This window comes from Hemitrygon akajei, chromosome 19 (genome assembly GCF_048418815.1).
Source record: "Hemitrygon akajei chromosome 19, sHemAka1.3, whole genome shotgun sequence".
NCBI classification, from domain to species: Eukaryota; Metazoa; Chordata; class Chondrichthyes; order Myliobatiformes; family Dasyatidae; genus Hemitrygon; species Hemitrygon akajei.
Genome location: NC_133142.1, coordinates 48,500,364 through 48,517,294, shown reverse-complemented (window position 1 = coordinate 48,517,294; position 16,931 = coordinate 48,500,364). Strand labels below are relative to the sequence as shown.

Sequence of the window (16,931 nt, the reverse complement as noted above, 5' to 3'; positions counted from 1 at the left end):
ATTGTTTGAAATACCATACTTTAAATCCACGCAAGTGCCTTTGGCCCTCTGCTTAACAGTATTATCCACACAGTCCTCAGCAGCCCTGTGTCCACCGTGGAGAACTTCAGGTTCCTGGGAACCACCATCTCTCAGGATCTGAAGTGGGAGCAGAACATCAGCTCCATCCTGAAGAAGGCCCAGCAGCGGATGTATTTCCTGCGGCTCTTGAGGAAATACGGTCTGCCTCAGGAATTGCTGCTGCACTTCTACACTGCAGTCATTGAGTCTGTCCTGTGCACCTCCATCCTTGTGTGGTTTGGAGCCGCCACCAAGCAGGATAGAACCAGACTACAGCGCACAGTGAGGACGGCCGAGCGCATCATTAGAGCCTCCCTGCCCTCTATTGTGGACCTGTACTCCTCCAGGTTGAAGAAGAGGGCGGGGAACATCATAAAGGACTCCTCCCATCCTGCGCACGGACTGTTTGATCTGCTTCCGTTTGGTAGGCGCTTCAGATCCCTCCAGACTAAGACTAATAGGCACTGGAGAAGGTTTTTCCCTACTGCGGTCACTTTGCTGAACAGTTAACTGCCGGTTAACTGTCGGCTAACTATTACTTGGATTGCACTACCTGTATGTATAATCTATATTTTCATTTATATTTATCATTATTATTGTTATGAGCAGAGAGACAACATCTGCCGGAAGTAAATTCCTTGTATGTGCACAGGTACTTGGCGATTAAAGTCTGATTCTGATTCTGATTTGGTATTTCAGTGTCACTGTAAATATAAAACCTGAGTTGCTGTAGTGAGATCTGCGTTCAGTTTCCTAAAAGAGTATGATCACAGCTGCAATCATTTAATCTTTCATATTAATAGTTTGTGTGTGTGTGTGGGGCGGGGGTGGTGGTGCATTTAACGTTAAGCTAACTCATTCATGGCCCAAAAGTTATGTCATTACTGGAAAAGGTACCAACAATTAAGAGGATTTTATTAAAGGGTTTGAATTATAAGGACAGGGTAGGATGTTTTCCTCTGAAGGGTAACTTTATGGAGGTTTATAAAATTCATGGGGGACATAGTAAATGTAAACAACCTAGGGTTCCTTATTGCTGTCTTGTGACGCGGTCGATCATGGTCTTTCCATGTCGTCATGATTGTTCTTGACAATTTTTTCTACAAAGGGTGATCTGCAGGCTAGCGGAGAGAAAGAGTGTCTGAAACCTCCTTTGGTGGAGACGCATCTCCACTCCGCCAACCCCTATGGTCGGGGAGTCTAAAACAAGAGTACATGATTTAAAGCGAGAGGGGGAAGATTTAAAAAGCACCTTGAGTGACAACTTTTTACATGGTAGCTGTGTCCGTACGGAATGAGCAGCTGGAGGACTGGTTCAAGAATTTGAACACCGGCGTTGCCTATCGGTTTATTGGTGAGGACTGAAAGTGGGTAACAACTTTAGAAATTAAGGACACGGCTATATAGAACCTTAAAATTGAGATGTAAATATCGAGACTACTTAATTACTAGGCATTTAACAAATCAACTCACTAGACTTCACCTCAGCAAAGTGCGATTTCGGCTACACCGCCTGAGGTGGGAATAAGGGCAATGACTTCCCCATTACTAATGGAAGATTATTTCCGTAATGTTAAGCATGTCTGAAAATTCCTGTTGTTGTACTGGCCTCCAGCGATGTAGTTGGACTGTCGGCATTCGGAAGTGTGCGGCGTTTGGGCACGTCCCGAAGAAACAGGTATGTGTGCAAAGGTGAGTGACGGCAGCAAGTACCTGCTTCCTATTGGCCAGAAGGGGGTTGGAGAACCTTGTTTTAAATTGACTGGGACACGGGCCAATCCATGTTTAACACATCAGCACACCGTCCAATCGGCAAGCGGCGGGAAGGCGGGGCGAGAGGCGGGAGGGCGGATGCCGGGCCTGCTAGGGGTCGGGCCCTCCGAGCAATGCTGTTGTGGTATTGTTGATCCGATAATGCAATGGCGCTCGATAGTGCTGGGCCTCCTGCTGTTGAGGTTGGGTCTCCACCTCACGCTCTGGTTCCTCTTCGGCTTCGGGCCCAGCCTGGGATTCTACCAGAGCTTCGTGCCCTTTCGTTTCAGCTTCGGTATGGTGCGGCAGTCCGAGGGTCAGGCTCAGGCCCAAGCCGCCAAGAAGCCGTCTTGGTTCGACCAGACTTGGGTGCGGGGCCAGACCCAGGGTGGCTACTCTCTAGCAAGAGGGGACCCGTTGGTGTGTAAAAGACGGTCTCCTTCTGCTTCCCGGCCTGCTGGGCCCGGCTACAATTTCCTGGATAGTTTTGGGGAGTACAGCCGCAAGTACAGCGCCTTCCCCGAGCCGCAGCGTCGCCGCATGAAGGAGGCTGCCCTGCGCATGTTCTACTTCGGCTACGAGAACTACATGGAGCACGCCTTCCCACAGGACGAGCTCAATCCCATCGACTGCCAGGGCAGGGGTCCTGACCGGGATAACCCGTAAGTCCGGAGGGCGTGGGCTGGGCAGTGGTCCGGAGAGGCTAAGGGTGATGTGTATGCTTAAGAGAAGGTGCAGAAGACAGGTTGGGTGAACGGTTTCTGGGGAATAGAGAATGAGATGGGCTAATACCTTGATAAAATAGGGATGAGGTAGGTGATTGGGAATGATCAGGGGAGGATGAGATGGCTGGGCAGGCGTCTAGGAAGGGTGAGAGTGGGCAATTGTTTAAAAGGGTACTTGAGGATCTGGGAAGCACTGATAGAATGGGTAGGAGTCTAGGGAGGAAGCAGGGGGTAGTCGTATGGCTGAGGAGAGTTGGGAAGATAATCTACAAGCCTGCAAATTGAAAAGAGAGGGAGTAGGGAATCAATTCAGGTGACAGTGAATTTCACTGACAGGCCATGTGTGGGTTCCGAATTTGACAATAATTGTTGAAGTTACAGTGTAGCAGTGAGGTGGTTGAACATCAGCACTGATCTTATAAAATGAAAAATTTGAAATAATAGGCAGGAAATCGAGGGCTATGCAGTAGGGAAATTCTGGGCAGCTTCTAGAGTAGGTTACATGGTCAGCACAACATTGTGGGCCGAAGGGCCTGTAATGTGCTGTTGATTTTCTGTGTCTCTCTAAGATGGGCAAGGCGAATGATCTAGGATGAGGTGAGAGCAGTCATGGCGAGGAGGTAGTGGAAGGCATCCTTGAATTTGATGGTGAGAGGCTTAAGGCGGGTGAGCTATATAAAGTGGAGGATGGTCTTAATAGTTTTGGACTAGGAATGATGAGACTTGGCAGGAGTGAAGTAAATGTGATGGGTTGTGCATTGCTTTTGATGAGTTAAGAGTTTTTGGGTACTTTGGACTAAAGTACTTTTTCAGAGTTATTAAAAATCTTTCAGAATAGGAGAAAACTTCTCTTTAGTCAAAGTAGGCATTTCTTAACTTTTTTTTTTATCTTTTATTATCCATAAAGTGTTTTAATTACATTTCGATATTCCATGAAAGAAATTTGTAGGGATTAAATTCTAAGATCTTATAAACACAGAATGAATTAAATACATGTTGTGTATTGTCATTTTACATCTGATAAAGGGCAAATGTATTAACCATAGTTTCTTTTGGATACTGATGTTTCTGCAGGTCATATAGATTTGATTTTAGAATTAAAGTTGTCTATACTTGAGTTATTAATTGCAATTTCAAAAGCCACCAACCATGTTTGATGAATCCCATTTGCCTGAAAGATTGGAAATAGGTTGGTTAAATTCAGATTGGTAGATAGTTACCAGTAGTCATCAAGTAGACAATTACGTGTTTAGGTTAAACATGAGATTCTACAGATGCTGGAAATCTTGAGCAACACACAAAATCCTGGAGGAACTCAGCAAGTCAGGCAGCATCTACAAAGGGGAATAAACGGTTGATGTTTTGGGTTAATACCCTTAATCAGGATTGGAAAGGAAGGGGTAGAATCCAGAATAAGAAATGTGGGGAGGGAGTATAAGCTGGTAGGTGTTAGGTGAGAGCAGGGAAGGGGGATGAAGTAAGAATCTGGGAGGGTGGAATCTGTTTTAGTTGGAATCAAAATGGAGGGTGGCATTTCAATATGACTTCTCATTGCCATTCTGACAAGTCTGTCCATGGCCACCTTTACTGCCATGATGAGGTCAAACTCAGGTTGGAGGAGCAACATTTTATTCCTTGTGAGTTGCCTCCAACTTTATGACATGAACGTCAATTTCTCGAGCTATCAGTAATTTCTCTCCCTCCCTCTCCTCTTTTTCCATTTCCTATTCTGGTTGCACTCTAACCCCTTTACTTCTTACTTGCCCATAACCTCGTTCTGGTTCCCCTCCTCCTTCCTCTTTTTTTTAATCATGGAATACAGTGTCCTCTCTATTAAGAGTTCTTCCACCCTACATCTCTTCTAAATCTCCCCTCCTGCTTCTTATTTCATCCCTTCTGCTCTGCCTGCTCACTTTGCCAAGAAGATTGCAAGTAGTGTGATATATCAAAATGTGGTTATGAACTTTAGAAAGTAGAGCAGAACGCTGTCCTTGAATAAATGTTTTTAAATTATCAGTGTTATAGAGGTATCTTGGCGCATTGGTTCATGAAATGCAACAGATGTTTTCAGTGTATCCTGCAATTAGAGGATATTTAGTTTGTTAATTTCTTGAGCACGAAGGGAATCCCACAGAAAGGTGGACAAAACACTAAGCTCATACAGACATAGTCTGCAGCCGTCATCTATTTCTGACAATATTTTGAAATGCTCAGCAAGTCAACTATTAGCCATGGAGAGAAAAACATAAATTAACTTTTCATGTCAATGACCTCTTACTTTAATTGAAAGAAGTTAGTTTTACTAGATAGTTGATACTGATATTATCGCTTTTGTGGTCAATAAACCCCAACGTTCACCTTAGTTTGCATGAATGCTTCATTTGTTTCCTACCACGTTATTTGAAAGAGAAAAATGCAAATTTCTTTCACATATTAAAAAAACCAAATCTATAAATATGAATTGACTGGGCTAAGTGCACTATGATATGGGAGCAAATATTTACAGCTGGGCTTTTGCGCAGTACATACTGCGAAGAATTTTAATGTTTTTGTTAGAAAATATTACTTTTACTCAATTCAGTATTCTGGATGTCAGTTATTTTAACCTGTGTTGTTCTTTATTAAAGTTCAAGTTTAATTATCATTCAACCATACATGAATGCCCATGAATACAGCCAAACAAAACAGCTTTACTCTGGGGCCAAGGAGCAAAATACATTAACATGAGATTCTGCAGGTTCTGGAAATCAAAAGCAACACACACAAAATCCTGAAGGAACTGAGCAGGTCAGGCAGCATCTATGGAAAGAATAAACAATCACCATTTTGGGCCAAGACCCTTCTTCAGGACCAAGAAAGAAGGGGGAAGATACCAGAATAAAAAGCTGGGGGGGAGCAGGAGGAGGATAGGTGAAGCCTGGTGGACAGGAAAGCTAAAGGGCTGGAGAGGAAAGAATCTGATAGTAGAGAAGAGTGGACTATGGGAGAAGGGGAAGAAGGAAGGGACCCAGGGGAAGATGATAGGCAGGTGAGAAGAGGTAAAGGGCTAGAGAGCTAGGAATAGAAGAGAGAAAGGGGAAGTTTTTTTTACAGGAAGGAAAATTCAATATTCATGGCATCAGGTTGTAGGCTACTTAGATGGAATATGAGGTGTTGCTCCTCCATCTGGAGAGTGGCCTCATCGTGGCAGAAGAGGAGGTCATGAACCAACATTTTGTGATGGGAATGGGGAAAGAAATTAAAATGGTTGGCCAATGGGTATTTCTGCTTTTGGCGGATGGAGTGGAGGCACTTGATCAAGCGGTCTCCCAACGTGTTGGGTCTCACCAATGTAGGAGGACACATTGGGAGCATCGGATTTTCAGGTGAAATGCTGCCTCACCTGTTGAAGGACTGTTTGGAGCTCAGTAGGCTTGCAGGTAATGCACAGTACAAGGCAGATAGAGCACATATAAGGTATCAGTAAAATAGAATCATGCAAAAATATAATCCAAGTCCCATGAACGTTGTGGCAATCTGCAGTAGAACAGAATACGACTTGTCTTCTGCTGAGCAAACACCGGGGGGGGGAGTCGGGAAGCACCAACTCCAGCCGCGTCGCATTGCTTCCGGTGGAGCGCACTGACTCCGACATCTGTTTCTTGGGCGGAGCTAAACAGACAATACTGCAGCTTAGATCTCAATAACCAAGGCCACCCAACTCCCCCTCTGTCCACCAATGACTTGGTGAATCAGATTTGTAGTATTCTACATTATCTATGTTCAACAGGGTCTTGCAGTCAAAAGGTGATCACTGGCTGTCACACTGACTTAAGAGGCAGGCAGTGGCACGATCTGTACCAAGTCCAGTTTCTTCACCAATGAGCAGCTCACTGATGGGCTAGAACTGCAGTACTTGAAGTTCTTAATGTCCAGAAGGGTCTTGCCAATCATAAAAATTACATTAAAAAAAAGACTATAACACCTTTGATTGGCCCCAAAAAAGCCATTGTGATGGAAAGTGACACCATGTTACTGAATATCAAATAAGTTCTGGCAATATAAATCATCAAATTTTTTAAAAAGTCTAATTTTATCTGAAATCTACTGTTGTCCTCTGCACTATACAGTCTGTCCTTGGGTTATGAACACCTAGTATATGGACATCCACACATACTGACAAACTTCCATAAATGTTATTCACTTCAAGTAAAACCAGTCTTGGAAAAATACTTGTTTGCATTTAAAATCCTAACACTTAGGCATCATTGTCTTATAAGAATACAGGCTGCCAGTTTCATTGCAAGTGGTCTTAAGAGAGTAGTTTTGGAAGTTGACTAGCAATTGTTTCCATTGATACCTGTACAATTGTATTCTAAACATTGTAACGTTCAACTTCACTATAAACACCAATGATTCAACCTCATCAAAATCAGCCATTGAGTGGGACATCCTAATTCTGTACCATTATAAACAAGGTAGAAGGCAATAAATTTTAACTTTAATTTGCCCTCTTCAATACCATGAAGGTGTGGTTACCATAGCGAATGATTTTATGTCCCAAAGTATAGACAAAGTAAACAATCTAGAAATCTGGAATCTGCTTTTATTGATGTTGCAAAAAAACTGACTCGTTTCCATATAACCATATAACAATTACAGCACAGAAACAGGCCATCTCGGCCCTTCTAGTCTGTGCCGAACGTTTACTCTCACCTAGTCCCACTGACCCGCACTCAGCCCATAACCCTCCATTCCTTTCCTGTCCATATACCTATCCAATTTTACTTTAAATGCCAATACCGAACCTGCCTCTACCACTTCTACTGGAAGCTCGTTCCACACAGCTGCCACTCTCTGAGTAAAGAAATTCCCCCTTAAACTTTTGCCCCCTAACTCTCAACTCATGTCCTCTTGTTTGAACCTCCCCTACTCTCAATGGAAAAAGCCTATCCACGTCAACTCTATCAATCCCCCTCATAATTTTAAATACCTCTATCAAGTCCCCCCTCAACCTTCTACACTCCAAAGAATAAAGACCTAACTTGTTCAATCTTTCCTTGTCACTGAGGTGCTGAAACCCAGGTAACATTCTAGTAAATCTCTGTACTCTCTCTATTTTGTTGACATCTTTCCTATAATTTGGTGACCAGAACTGTACACAATACTCCAAATTCGGCCTTACCAATGCCTTGTACAATTTTAACATTACATCCCAACTCCTATACTCAATGCTCTGATTTATAAAGGCCCAACATACCAAAAGCTTTCTTCACCACCCTATCCACATGAGATTCCACCTTCAGGGAACTATGCACCGTTATTCCTGGATCACTCTGTTCTACTGCATTCTTCAGTGCCCTACCATTTACCATGTATGTCCTATTTGGATTATTCCTACCAAAATGTAGCACCTCACATTTATCAGCATTAAACTCCATCTGCCATCGTTCAGCCCACTCTTCTAACTGGCCTAAATCTCTCTGCAAACTTTGAAAACCTACTTCATTATCCACGGTGCCACCTACCTTAGTATCATCTGCATGCTTACTAATCCAATTTATCACCCCATCATCCAGATCATTAATGTATATGACAAACAACACTGGACCCAGTACAGATCCCTGAGGCACACCACTAGTCACCGGCCTCCAACCTGACAAACAGTTATCCACCACTACTCTCTGGCATCTCCCATCCAGCCACTGTTGAATCCATTTTACTACTTCAATATTAATACCTAACGATTGAACCTTCCTAACTAAACTTCTGTGTGGAACCTTGTCAAGGGCCTTACTGAAGTCCATATAGACAACATCCACTGCTTTACCCTCGTCAACTTTCCTCGTAACCTCTTCATAAAAAACCTCTTCAAAGTTTCAATTGTTTTTTTCTAATTATTAAGTCTATTTTGGCATATTTAATTTTTGTTAATTCAATTTTCTCCCCATGATTCCATCAGAACTAGGGAGACTTACTCTCTTGCAGCTTTTTGTGTACAACATTTTTTGAGATCTCCTATCATGTGCAGGCAATTAGCCTAACTATTATCTTGTAGAATTCGCAAAACTAAGTAAGATATGATTATATGTTAACTGTCAATGGCATTCCTTTCTGTTTTGTAAAAAGTTAAAAATAGGCAAGTTTTAAGGTTTAATTGAATGAAGCCATCCATTAGAAAAAAAAATAAGCATAAGGAATATTTATTTGTTTATTTAGTTATAAAATGCAGAGTAGGTCCTTCTGGCCCTTCAGGCCATGCTGGCTCAGAAACCCTGACAAACCCAGTTAACTCTAATCTCATCTCAGGACAATTTACAATGACCAATTAACCTACTTGGATTGTGGGATGAAACTGGATGACCCGGAGAAAACCCACAGGACGATGTGCAGAGACTTTACAGAACGGCACCAGAACTGAACTCCAAACTGTGGAATGCCTTGAGCTGTAGTAGTGTTGCACTCACCACTATGCTACCGTGGTGGATTGCTGGTTAAGTGAGAAGAGTTTGCACAGATTGAGTTTGGTGAAATGGCATGGAACAGGCTCTTGTTGAGTATAGATACTGACAATCCTTTGTAGCTCAGTTCTGTGCTCATTATTCAAAGTCTGGGATACAGCAGGTTAGAACTTAAAAAAAATTATTTTCTATTAAGATTTTATGCTGTTACTGAGAGATATAAATACATCCTCTGAGTCAACCCTACCCTGATCATTTTTGTTTTTCCCCAATTCTGATAGCCTCTCATCTCTTCTCCTCCACGACTGTAATGATCTGCCATTGATCTCCCTCTGGTTCCACAACCTCTTTCCTTTTCTCCGTGATCTACAGCTGCCTTCTCTCAGATTCCTCCTTTAGCTTTTTACCTATTATCTCCCAGCTTTCACATCAAACTATCCTCCCCCAGATACTCACTTTCTCCTTCACCTGGCCTCAGATATCGTCTGCCAGCTTGTATTCCAGCACCTCCCCCTCCCCCCAACCACCACCAGGCTCCTGTCCTCCTCCTTTCCAGTCCTGATGAAGGATCTCAGCCTGAAGCCTTGACTGTTTATTCCCCTCCACAGATGCTACCTAACCTGCTGAGTTCCTCCACCATAATGAACAAAACATCTTCATTGGAAGGTTTTGTTCATTACTGTTTTTGCAGCGGTAAATATAGACTTAAAATATAATTTAACCAAATTAATAATTGGAATGCATGTGGAGATTTTAGAATATTTAAATTAAGTTATACTTGTTAACTTATGAAATATATTTCTTTCCTAGAAGAGATACTACTTAAAATTCAGGCAAAGTTACAATTAATTACTTTGTTCATTATTTGATGATAGTAGTGGGTCATGGACAAGATAGTGACGAGAGTGGTTTAAAGTTGTGAAGAAGTATGAAACCTCACAACAGGAAATGCTGGAAACATTCAATAAGTTAGTCAGAATCTATGGAGTGAATAAATGTGTTTACTTCTCAAGTGCAGACCTTTCATAAAATCTCCCATTTGAAGAATGATCCACATCTAATTTGCTGATTTTGTTAGTCTCTTTCTTTCCAGTACTTACTATTTTATTTCTTACTGATTCAGTTCTTTTCAAACCCGCAACTGGAATGTTACCACAGAGCAACAGTAATTATTATTGACCATGTGCCATAACTTGAAAGCCTAACTTTACACTGCCGTATGTTTCTGTAAAGCAGTTGTATCAGACAGCTATAGTAAAAAGCCTCGGCAATTTGTTTGCATTTCTACAGCAGGAAAGAAGCAAGCATTTGACTTCATTAAGGCATTTGTAGCTTGCATTTTAGTTCCATGTGAACAATGTGTGTTCTAATAGTGACCCAGAAGAACTCTCAAAACTCACATAGAGTGGTGTATAACATTGAATTGGGATACATTTTACAAATTACTTTAAATTCATATCTTTATAGTTTAAGTTATTGCTGTTAGGCAACCTGATGAATTTTATGCATGTCTTCAAGCACAAGTTGTTAAATTTGCAGTTTAAATCCTTGTGTACAATTTCTCGTGTCCATTTTGTTCATTCTGAATGGGATCTGGTAACATTTTACTAGATCCCATTCACTATGATTGTAACAGTTCTCTTTTTCCATGTTAAAGAAACCAAGGTCTTTTATTCCTTGATTAGTTTTTGTATTTTAAGAGTTGTTCCAAATAAGCAACTGCCCTGATTAACTGATGGCCCGATTTACCGGAATCCACTGTATTTCCATTCTAATCCCAATTTGAGTTATTTTGCTTTTGGAACTTGTAATTAATTTTGTTTTCCTTCTAGTTCAAACATAAACATTAATGATGTCCTTGGGAACTATTCTTTAACACTGATCGATGCACTTGATACCCTGGCGGTGAGTGACAGATGTTTGATTTAATAATTACTTTGCTCTGTGGGACTTTTCATTTTTATTGTGCATTCACCTTAGTTTTCCAATTTTTTTTGTTTTCCAGATACATTTTATACAGAATTTTATTGATGTAGTAGTATGGGAAAACTATACTTCACACTTCATTATCATGAATTAAATTAGCACCTTTTAAAAAAAGAGCATTTGCTGGAAATCTATAAAGAAACACAAAATAGAAGTACTGAGCAAGTCAGATAGCATCTGGAGGGGAAAAACACATTTAATGTAACACCTGTTGAAAAGACATCGACTTGAAATGTTGAAAGTAAATTTATTACTTACAATGAAATAAAATCAATGAAAACCTACATACACAGACTGACAAACAGCCAATGTGTAAAAGAAAAAAAAGTGCTCATTGCTTGAAAGGGCTTTGCCGGTGATCGACTGGGTTGTATTCTTTACTTTTCATAGGCTTTTTCTGTTCATGGGCACTGGCGTTTCCATAACAGGCTATAATGCAATATTAGGTTAGGATACAATATTACTTCTCTCTCCAAACATGCTGACTGACTTACTGAATACTCAAAGCATTTTCTGTTTTAGCTTCCTATTAGAAACTTGTATATTGTTGCAGACCTAAATAGGTTAATAGTTTGTGTTTGCATGGAAGTTCTTATTGTGTGTTTAGTGATGATGTTTTGTTTATTGAATCCATAACATTATTAAAACTGCAGAATCCTGCTCTGTGATGAAATTCCGCACATGTAAACAATGATTTCACCGGCTTAAATGCTTATAGGCTAATAATGTTTCTAATTGTAATCAGTGATGGGCAAAAACGGCTGGAAACAATGAGTGTGTGGTGCTAGCCATTACTGGTGGGTGGAAGCGCCTGTTTACTACAGAGGAGAGATTTCAGCTTGCTCAATCCAATTATTTTGAAAACAATGCTATTCAAATAATATATCAATTAATGCAAGAAAATTGATAGATTATTTGTGTAGTTCTTGCAAACATCATATCTACCATGCTGCATACATTATTTAATTTCAACAGGTACATTTAATGTCAGAGAAATGTATACAATATTATGTATACAATGTTATATGTTAATATACATCCTGAAGTACTTTTTCTGCACAAACATCCATGAAAACAGATGAGTGCCCCAAAGAATGAATGACTATTAGAACCCCATAGTCCCCCCCCCCCCCCAACTGTCCCCTTCCACGCACAAGCAGCAACAAGTCAGTGACTTCTCCTCCCCCACCAGCAAAAAAGCATTGGCACCCCTCACCAGGCACTCAAGCGTGCAGCACAACATCAATAAAGATACAGACTTGCAGTGCCCCAAAGACTACTCATTAACCTTTTGAGTAGTCGCTACTCCAAGACTTGTACAAAAATTTACAGACTCAGCTGGCCGACAAATTTTTTTCAGATTAAGTTCTAACTTTTTTTGTCTCTCTTTGCCTGTGTTAAGCCTGAATTTCTCTTTCATTCCAATATTAGACATTATTGGATTAAAGGATAGGCAATTGGACTGGCTATTCAGTGTTCAGAATGTTCAGTTGTGGAGAAAATTTGATGTAATATGAAGTTGAAGTAAAAATTCTAATTTTTGATGATTGCTACAATTGTGCTAATTCAGTGATTTCAAGGCTAGAAAGGTCTAGGTTAAATGGATTTTTAAAAATATTGTATGAGGACATAAGTAATGCAGTGCATCTTGAAGAGATGCTGTATATATTTAAGTTTAATTGAGTATCTTTCTTTGTGTTTTATGAAGTATTTTTTCTTGTGTAAATCTGTAAATGCCAATGATCACAAATAATCACAAAGGATTAGTACCAAATTTGCAGGATTAAGGACAACTTTGGCAAATTTACCATAAGTAAACCTGATTATAGATGGATTAAAATTGACCTTGTAACTGGAGTATATAACTTGATTTACTGACAGTCTTTATCCAGTTGCTGTATATTTTTTGTCAGCCCACATGCACAGGAACTGGAAAGTCCCACTGAATGCTTAACCACAGATACTCAGAATGCAGATGTTTCCTCCCAGTTTGAGAAGTATTTTGATAATAGGGCTTTGTTATAACCTATGTGCTTTGTTACACTGAAGGTTTTTTGTCCCGTTATATTGTTTCAAATAAAGGCTGAGTTTGCCTATATTATCCCTTCTGAACGTGTAGTACATTCGGTAGTTACTTTGTTTTATGGTTAATCGCAAAGTTAATTTGTAGTTATTTTGATCTCTGTTAATAATTAGATAGGTCTGATTAGTTTTGTATTTTCCACTACTACTGTGAAGTGAAAAACAAGTTTGCCTTGTTTGTCGTTGTTCTGCTTGGCATTGACTATTGTAATTTCTGATAACTTAGAAAAATTGTTCGAAGCTTTGAGGCAAATTGTCCTTAGCAATACAGCATACTCTGAAATGAAATTAAGTTAAATGGCTTGATAGAATGAATTTGAGGTTGCAGTATGTACAGTGGAGTGGGATAGTTAAAAAGCGATATGCTTGCAGGTTTCAGGTGCAAGACAAGTGTTTTCTGACTGCAGCTGTTTTCCGGTGCAAATCTGATAATTTACATCATAGTTTTGAATCTGTCAGGTTGTACCACCTGCCATGAACAATTGAGTAAATTTCAACTTTGTGCTTTATCTCCAAGAATGAAAGAGTGAAATATTTGCTACACCTAGAAAATGACATGGCATTATTAAAAGTAGTTCTCCCGAACGTGTTATGCTTGCAAATCTTCCTCAGAGAAATCCTTAATTAAAAGCATATTTATCTAAATGAAATTTGTCATAAGTCAGTAATTATGTTAACCTTGCGAATGTTGATTTAAAAAAAAATTACTTGGAATATTTAGACCTATATAAATTCAGTCATGTAGGAATTTGTTGAAGACACGAAGGACTTCATTGTTACTTGTATTCAATCTTTGAATCTCTGTTAATTCATTGAGTGTATACATGCTCCTCAAAAAGCAAATGTTGTGAATTCTGAAATGTGAAATAAAAACAGGACATGTTGGAAACACGCAGGTCAGATAGTATTTGTGGAGAGAGAAGTAAAGATAATGTTTTGGGTTGATCTCTTGTTGAATGGCTTAATTGTGAAAATAATGTTAATCATAATTAATTTGACATTTGTAGTTGCATAAGAAAAAGAAGCAAGAGTGGGCTACTTGGCCCCTTGAGTTTCCCCAGCAATTGTGTAAGATGGTGGCTGATGTTTTTACTGCCATACCATTTTCCTATGCTAAGCCTATAGCTTGAATCCCTAACCATCTAAAACTGTATCAGTCTCTGTTGAATGTACCAAACAGCTGGTGCTTTAAGTTCAAAGGATTCATTACCATCGGGTGAAGCAGTTTGTTCTCATCATAGTTGACCCCTTACTTTGAGACAGTGACACCTGGTGTCAGGTACTCTTGCCAGGTAAAACATCTACTCTGCCAAGCCCTTTTAAAAAAAATCTGTGTCTTAAGATCAGCCCTCTTTCTTATTGAGTGCTTCTCAGAGCTTTTAATGGGGTTAAGAAATCTCAAGAATCAAGCAGTAATTGTGGTTATTACATAATCATAGGGTGCATCCATCGTTACGTGGAAATTCTAGTGCCTTTAATGGAAATGTGACAGTTTTGTTGGTGCATATTTACTAATTCATCTGCTTTGTTACTTTGTTCCTGTGCCTTCAGAGGCCCTCAGAAATAATATCATTCCCTGTTGCAGAAGGCAACTGTGGAAAATTTGTTTATATGAATTTAATGGGGTAATTGAGAACCTTTAGCAGGTGAATTATCAGCAAGGCAAGGTAATGCTGGTGTTCACATAGGACAGTATGGTGTAGGTTCTGTATCAAGTCTGATCATCAGAAAAACACTATCTTTCAGTTATGCTATGAAGTTCAGGTAACCGTAGTGGCTTTAAATAACAGTTGTGAGGTTGCAATGTTTGAAACTTCTCATCAGGAACATTGTTGAAATTACACTGTGCTTAGTTAGGAACCTGAATGCTTGGTAGATAATTTTAAATTCTCAGACAATGTAAATGAATTTTGTGGCAATTTCAACAGGCTGAGAACTGAGGGCATCTTTGCTCAGTACCATAGTAGTGACAGTGTGATTGGCTGCTTTAGAAATAAACTATTTTCTGTCATTGCCATAGATGACTTAACTGATCATTAATTCCAAAAATAAATTCCATAAATGTTTGTCTTTTTTTTGTCAGGAATGCATAAGAGTAAAGAAAGCCTTAAGTTTTATTTCATGATTTTTTTTACTTCAATTGCTAATGTTAGTTTTTTTTAAACCTGAAGATGACTCCATAATATATTTTTTTGTGGAACTGTAGTTGAATCTTTCAAAAGAAACAGCATAGGTGAAAATCATTAATTTACATTGGTGTGTAAAGAAAATGTTTGGCAGGGCTAACCATACCTACCGTGCTTCAATAATGTAACAGCAATATTTTGGATGTTTTTTTTTTCTTTTTGTGTCTTTGTTGGATTGTAGGATTGCTTTCTTATTGGCGAACCAAAGGGGGGAATAACTGGCCACGATAATTAATTTGTGATGCCTGGTCATCCAGTTTACTCAAGTGGCAGGGCTCCAACCTGAGCATTAGAAGCAGCCGGTTAGTGAGCAGCAGCAGTTGAGGGTAAGTGTCTACCTGAGACCGTAGCAAATTACTGGTGACGAGTGTCAAAGGAGAATTACTAGAATCAAGGCAATTTTTGGAAACTTGCCTTATGAATTGAATATATAGCTTTATTTATTGAATGTAGTTTTTCTGGAGCAGCTTTCAAATTTCATTGTATTTATTAGTTGCTAAATTGCTGATTGTGTAATTCTTATAAAACAATGCTGCTTCGAAAAGGCACAAACTGTTCAAGCAGAAGGTCTGAGTTGCAGCAGAAATTGAATTTAGAGTACGCAAATAGGCATTTTTGTTGCAGCTAGAACAATTTACAATGACCAATTAACCTACTATCTGGTACGCCTTTGGAAACCCACTTTAAAAAGAAGACTTCTATTTACATAGTGTTTTTCACAATCTGTGTGAATATTGTACTTTCGAAATACAGTCAATTATTGTAATGCAGGGGCCTAGTTAGTTTGTACACAGAAAATGACTACAGAAACAGATTTCTTGCTTGTTAATAAATTCTTAGTGGCGTGTGATTTTGAGGGCTATGTTTGGTCATATACAATGGTGATAAAGCTGAGTATGAAGTTAGAGTTAAGTTCTGACTTTGAATTGATTCTGCAGTCTTCATATTCAGAAGTTTGTGCGTCACCAGTGGGGCAGTGATGTACATTTTAGTAAGTGAAGGAGCAATTGGCACCTGTTTATTGTATTTTTATTTAGAGATGAAAGAGCCACACTGCCAAGAACCCACCTATTTAACACCTGCCAAATGACAGGTGCCCAATTAACCTACTAACCAGTACATATTTGGACTGTGAGAGGAAACCCACGCAGTCACGGGGAGAACGTACAAACTCCTTACAGATGGCGCTGGAATTGAAGTCTGAACTCTGCTCTGTGCTGTAATAGTGTCGCACCATCTGTGATGCTACTACAGTACCCATCTCTGAATTTTTTTTGTTATTTTCTGGCCCCTTTCTCAAAAGTAAGGCAGTCATCTGATGGCTAACTACAATCAACCAAGACAGGAAATTGCACGTTTCTTAACTGCGGAGTTTTGAAATTGAGTTTGGTTATCTTAAAGATAAAACAACTTTTAACGTTAATGACAATCAGAAATCTTCCTTCACTGATAAAACAGTATATAAAGATGTTCAGTCTTTAAAGATCTATGTTTAGATGTTGATTGCCCACCTGTTTGGTTGTAAGTTTATAAAATCTGTATTTGCTGATTTTGTCAAAACACTTCCCAGTTGGTGACAGTTATTATTAACCCAACTTATTTTCCTACTGCAGCTGAGCATGCAAAGTTTGTGGCTGTGGTGGTTTTGACCTGTTAAAAACGTTACTCCTCAATCAGGACATGCCCACAATAACACAAGT

General features: G+C 39.6%; 1 protein-coding gene across 2 annotated transcripts in view; it reads left to right on the top strand.

The window, feature by feature from the left end:
- Positions 1-1,867: 1,867 nt before the first annotated feature.
- The window catches only part of edem1 (ER degradation enhancer, mannosidase alpha-like 1), a 35,850-nt gene continuing 20,786 nt past the window's right edge, over positions 1,868-16,931 (top strand). Inside the window, exons 1-2 of one of the 2 annotated variants that reach the window (XR_012102168.1) lie at positions 1,868-2,474; positions 10,810-10,882. Coding sequence is in view for 1 of the 2 variants with exons in the window: in XM_073072449.1 (XP_072928550.1) it covers positions 1,912-2,474; positions 10,810-10,882 (636 nt within the window). In the remaining variant the exon portion in view is untranslated. The remainder of the gene's footprint in view (positions 2,475-10,809; positions 10,883-16,931) is intronic. The other variant, XM_073072449.1, reaches the window with a different exon arrangement.